A 6,000-nucleotide genomic window follows, 5' to 3' on the forward strand; every position below is an offset into this window, starting at 1 on the left:
TTCATCAAATTAAAAACTTCTGATAAAAAAACTCTTCAATGTAAACAAACAAACAAAAGCAGAGACAGACACAAGAAAAAATGTACACTCGCAGTCTCTAACAACTATGAGCGTATGCACGGATGTGTACACATATGAATGCATATTTGTGGGCGTCCTGGTATTTACCACCTTGCTTTTTCCACTGAGAGAGCCAAGAAGTGAAGACGCTCAGGAACAATAACCACACCAAGCACCCAGATCGGGTCTCTAAAAAATCAATCTGTACTTCTCCTCAGAGAAGGAGCCTGGAACGTCTTGTTACTCAGACGGTAAGAAGGAATGGCTCCCCAGCTGCGGTGAGCACACTGCCAGGGCATAGGAGTCGGTGTGTCAGGCTCCCACTGACCAAAACCAAGACAACCTGGCATCAAATGTTAAGTAGAATAATAAGTTATAAACCATGAAAAAAAAACCAACCCCAGGAATCCATGTGCCCGTACTGCTGCGGAAGGAGGGAGGGACAGGAGGGAAGAAAGGGAGACAGACGGAAGGAGAAGGAGGGCTCCTGCTTACAGGCAAATGCCAACTGCTGAGAAGTACATGGGGAGGGCGTTCTGCATTCAGAAAATCATCATTTTGCAACCATCACGATGCAGCCTGGATCAGGCAGGGATGTGGGGAAAACCACGATTACACTGAATACATGTCCTCTTGGTTAAGCGAATTCTGTCAAAGATGATGTAAACCATTAGATGGTCACCATGGCAAAAACTGCTCTCCTCTGACTATCCACACAGCGACGATCTCAAGTGTGGACTATCCATGTCTCAAGCAATTCCACGCCCCTACTAAAACATATGCCCTGAAGACCCATAACTAACCCTAAGCAAAGTGTTAAGTCTCTTAAAAGATTAACGTATTGTGGGGCGCTTAGGTGGCTCAGTCAGTTAAGCATGTGACTTTGGCTCAGGTCACGATATCACGGTTCATGAGTTCGAGCCCCGCGTCAGGCTCTGCCAGCTCAGAGCCTAGAGCCTGCTTGGGATTCTGCATCTCCCTCTCTCTCTGCCCCTCCGTAGCTCATACTCATGCTCTGTCTCTCAAAAATAAACATTAAAAACAAACAAATAAAAAGAAAGATTAACATACGGTGAGAGGTGGAGGTAGGAGAAGAACAAAGGATCAGATCCAAAATACTCAGCATATATAACACCGTTACCTGAGCGAACTATAGTAGAATGAAGATGTTCATTCAAAGCCATGTTTCCAATGATACGCATTATATTTCTCTGTACTTTGGGACAATCCTTGTGAAGTTGGTACAGCCTCTGAAGTAGTTGCAAGCCTCCATTTGCTTCAATTTCATCACAGTGTGTGGGTATCTGGCACGATAAATTAATGAAAGCTCACCGTATGTTGTACAAATCCACTAGCCAGGAGACACAGCATGCTGACGGCACAGCTAGGGGCTCCTGCGCAAGGACAGTGACCCAGAGAGGCCACCCAAAGCTCTCCTCTCAGCTCACTTAAATAAATAAGCAAATTCCCATCTATATGGGAGGTGCTTCAAAATCACTGAAAAAAATGAAGGCATATCTCCCCCGGGCTTCTGAAATTTTTACTCTTATTCTGCTTAGCTCTTGGTGGGATATAACTTGACAATGTCATTATTATAGAATTGTTTCAATTTTTGAAAATTTTTTAAATGTTTATCTTTGAGAGAGAAAGAGACAGAATGTGAGTGGGGGAGGGGCAGAGGGAGAGAGGGACACAGAATCCAAAGCAGGCTCTAGGCTCCAAGAACCATGAGATCATGACTTGAGCCTGTTGGACACTTAACTGACTGAGCCACCCCGGCACCCCAAGAATTGTTTCAATTTACAGTGATACTTTGACTGGCGTGAAACTACCTTAAAAAGGTTCTTTAACCAAGAAATCTGCCACCTGATAATGGGAAGAAAAACCCTATCCAGGTGGCAGCTTTTACTTCTGCAAACAAGAAGTCCCAGAGAATGGCACCATGTGCCACCCTGCACACCAGCCCACACCAGCCCACACAAGTCCACAGTTCTGGGGCTCTCCTGAAACTCAGGAGTCAGAAACATTTTTTAAAAAGAAAGATCAAATGATAAAAATAAAAAGGAAAGAAAAGGGATATGAATTTTTAATATAGAAAAGGGATAAAATACAGCCAAAGGAAATATGTAATATTATGGTAAGGTGACACTACTGACCAACAGGTCCTCAAGTGTGCCAAGGTCACCGGCATGGCCTTGGCCTCTTCCCATCACTTGTTGTACTCACTGACATGACACCATGTCATGTACATGCAACAATTTTCATACATTTTTATTGAATTTGATCATTTTAAGTGCATTTAAAAGTATGCCTTTTAGACATATGTCAGGGAGACAATGTAATAGCTTGAGAGGTTTCTGGAAAGGTATTCCACACAATGTACTGTGTACTGAAGATGCATCTAATGCTTCAGAAACTAGTCGTAAGCGGCAAAAACTCCAGCTTCATCATCCCATGTGCCCCTCTGAGCTACAACACGAATACCTCTGCTGTGTCCGCAATTCCTAACTCCACTGGTGAGAGCCAAAGATGGCCAGGCACCACTATGCTTCTGAACCGTGTCCAATGGGTCTCTAACTGGGGAGTTTAAAATCTTGAGGATGGAGTTTCTCACGATGTGGGATGAACCACTTCCAGCAGCCTCACCAGTGATGGCTGCTACATATGCAAACTCCTGGACACCAGCCCACAACTACCAAGTTAAAACGGCTAGAGGTGACCAGGAAATGTGCACTTTCAAACATGCTTCCGGAGTGGTTTTTATGCATTCATGTTTGAGCAGCACGAAGTTTGTTGCTTTTTTCTTTTTAAAATAAAACTATGATCATGACAGAAAAGTTGTCATAAATGCCAACAAATTTTAAAACTGCTAATATATGCTCTGGTTAAAATTCAAGAGTATGGCCATCCAAATATTTACCTTTTTTCTATATTGCTACATCTCTGGCAGATGTTTTACTGGAAATTAACTACCTGGTAGTATTATTTATAAAAAGATCTGAGAAAGGCAGGAGAAGAAAGCATAATTCAAGGGTCAACAACAGATTTAGACAATGGGTTGCTGTCTTTATGGACAAATAAGATTAAATCCATTTTCAGAAATACTTGGCAAAAATGAAATACATGTATTGGTGCCCAGTCATGATTATCAATTCTAACAACTAAATGGGATAGAAAGAAATTTTTAAAACAAGCAAAAAGCTTCCTTTCTTTTTCTAAAACATGAGAATTATTTCCCTTGAATAAGCTAACATATACATTCTTTTCACTGCGATCACAAAAAGTAAACCATGTTTTGAAAAAGTAAGTTACCTCAGAATGTTTTACCAAGGCTTCTAAACAGAACATTTCTACTGTAGCTGAAGGAACTTCTCCAAAACTGTCAGCATAAGGAAGTCCATTTCCTCCAAAACACCATAAGCCACCCTGAAAGATAATTCAAATATTTACTGAGAAGAGTGACTCATATTTTTGGTTTGACCAAAAAAAAAATCCCCGTATTATACACGACCTATTTTGGAAGCTGAAAGGGGACTAGTTATGTAAGTTGTTGCTTACTAGAACAGAAAACATAAGGGATCATTTCTAGAAGAGGCGATCTTTGCATCTTTCTTTCTTTCCTCTGTGTCCTCTTCTCTGAAAGTATGAAGACTAACACACAATTGTTTATCAAGTAAGAAAAACCTAGGATTGACTGTAATGTTCTACCATCAGATGATGGTAGTGGAGTCTACCTGAAGTCTACTAATCAAAACAATAAAAAAGAGAAAAGACATTACTGGAAAAATATAAAATGAAGACAAACAATGACAATGATCAGCTTTTAACTCTTCCTAAACTGAAATTCAAGTTCATATGGAAGAATAAACAGAAGGGCTAGGGAAACCAGAAGACAGAAGAGGAGTGTGTCCTAATAGGTAGCAAAATGTAAGAATAAACTGGGGGAAAAAATTTCAACTATTATCACAGGCCAAACGCTAATGTCACCAGTATGCAATAATCCCCTACAAATCAGTGGCAAAAATATCAACAATGCTATGGAGAAATGAGCAACAGTCATAAACAGAAAGTTCCTAGGAAAGGACATCCAGGAAACGATGCCCCACACTGCTCATAACGAGGCAGGCGTGGTAACACTCATGAGAAAGGGCAGTATCCATCTATCAGAGGGGTGGCGAAGCAGGCATCCCCATCACCCTGCTACTTTTATGGAGGACAACTTGGGGACAGCTGTCTAAACTACAAGCGCCCGTGCCCTTCAACAATCCATCCTAGAGACGTGCACACAGGCAAAGTACTACAGGTACAGGTTTGTTCACTGCGGCATTGTCTGTAAGCACTACCTCCAGCCAACAGCAGAGGGCTGGTTACATAATGTGGTACCACTGTACAATGGAATGCTCTAAGAATATAAAAACTGGGGGGTGTCTGAGTGGCTTAGTTGGTTAACCATCCAACTTCAGCTCAGGTCATGATCTCATGGCTCATGAGTTCAAGCCCTGTGTCAGGCTCTTTGCTGTCAGCTCAGAGCCTGCTTCAAATCCTTTGTCCCACCCCCACCCCCCGCCCCTCCCTCTGTCTGTCTCTCAAAAATAAAATAAACGTTAAAAAAATATATAAAAATTTTTGAATCTCCTTGTAGACTGACATATACCGATCTCCAAGATGAATCCTTAAGTAAGAAAAAGAAAGGGCAGAAGAATGTGTAAAGAATATGTATAGCTATGCGAATGGGTGTGTGTGTGTGTCTGTGTGTGTGTGTCTGTGTGTGTGTGTGTGCGCATGTGCGCTGGGATGAGAGAGACAGAAGGGATGAAAAGAAGACTTATTACTGCATCTCCTTTGAAGTGCTTTGTATTTGAACGAGAGGCCATAACTGTGTGCATACAGGCCACCTGCTGGCAAAAGAGCTCAACTACAAGGTAATGCTTTTCAAAAATGTATATAGAAAGCCCAGTGTTTCCTATAGGAAATATAATCCATAAGTTTCTCCATTTGAGTTAATTTATAGGGCCTGTGGCTCAGTAAACTAGTAAACATTCAAAGTGTTTGGCTATTGTATAATTCTTACTCATGCCTTCCTCTCTTTATGTAACATTCCTTTTTTCCAAGTTTAAACATGCTTAGATCTCAAACATTTACGCTACTTAAATAGAGGGCTGAGAAGGGACTAATTCATTGAGAGTCATTCTCTCCTCTAGCAAGGATAAGGGTAAATAGGGAACTGGTGGGCTTTGGGGGATGGGAAATTTTTCTTAAAGATCTACCACCACAACAAGCCTCCCCCAAATCCTTCTCCCTACTTCACACCCCCAAATCATCTGACCTTTAAGCTAAATGATCCAAGGGAATAAAGAGAAGAAGGAAAAAAAAAAAAAAAAAACTAGGGTTTGGCATTTTTCTTGATCATTTTCTAAGTGGGACATAAAAATACAGTTCCAACTCCAACCTCATTGGAGCAATGAGGCTTAGAAGCAAAGCTTCTAAGTTATTTATGAACTGGCAGATTGGGTGGCAGTTAAAAACACAAGAAAAAGGAATAAATAAGGTATAAACTCATGGTGTGAGCATATGGAATATATTCTAATTCTTAACAGGAAAATAAACATATATAGGTTACTGCTGCTATATCACTGGATTAAGACAGAGCAAGATGACATAAATTCGTAAACATTTAAGAAATGCCACAAATTCGAGGATGTGGAGAAACGGGCACCCTCCTACACTGTTGGTGGGAATGTAAACTGGTACAGCCCCTCTGGAAAACAGTGTGGAGGTTCCTCAGGAAACTAACAATAGAACTCCCCTATGACCCAGCAATAGCACTGCTAGGAATTTACCCAAGGGATACAGAAATGCTGAGGCATAGGAGCACGTGTACCCCAATGTTCATAGCAGCACTCTCCACAATAGCTAAAACATGGAAAGAGCCTAAGTGTC

The 6,000-nt window shown here is 41.2% G+C and overlaps 1 protein-coding gene across 5 annotated transcripts in view; it reads right to left on the minus strand.

Annotated features, from left to right (window-relative positions):
- SERAC1 (serine active site containing 1) overlaps window positions 1-6,000 on the minus strand; it is an 83,715-nt gene that overhangs the window by 26,911 nt on the left and 50,804 nt on the right. For all 5 annotated transcript variants that reach the window (XR_005531716.1, XM_039252085.1, XM_039252084.1 and 2 more), the window contains 2 exons: window positions 3,373-3,486; window positions 1,202-1,364 (listed from right to left, as the gene is read on the minus strand). Coding sequence is in view for 4 of the 5 variants with exons in the window: in XM_039252085.1 (XP_039108016.1) it covers window positions 1,202-1,364; window positions 3,373-3,486 (277 nt within the window). In the remaining variant the exon portion in view is untranslated. The remainder of the gene's footprint in view (window positions 1-1,201; window positions 1,365-3,372; window positions 3,487-6,000) is intronic.

The sequence above is a fragment of the Hyaena hyaena genome, unplaced genomic scaffold, assembly GCF_003009895.1.
Source record: "Hyaena hyaena isolate Hyena2069 unplaced genomic scaffold, ASM300989v1 scaffold_405, whole genome shotgun sequence".
Lineage (NCBI taxonomy): Eukaryota > Metazoa > Chordata > Mammalia > Carnivora > Hyaenidae > Hyaena > Hyaena hyaena.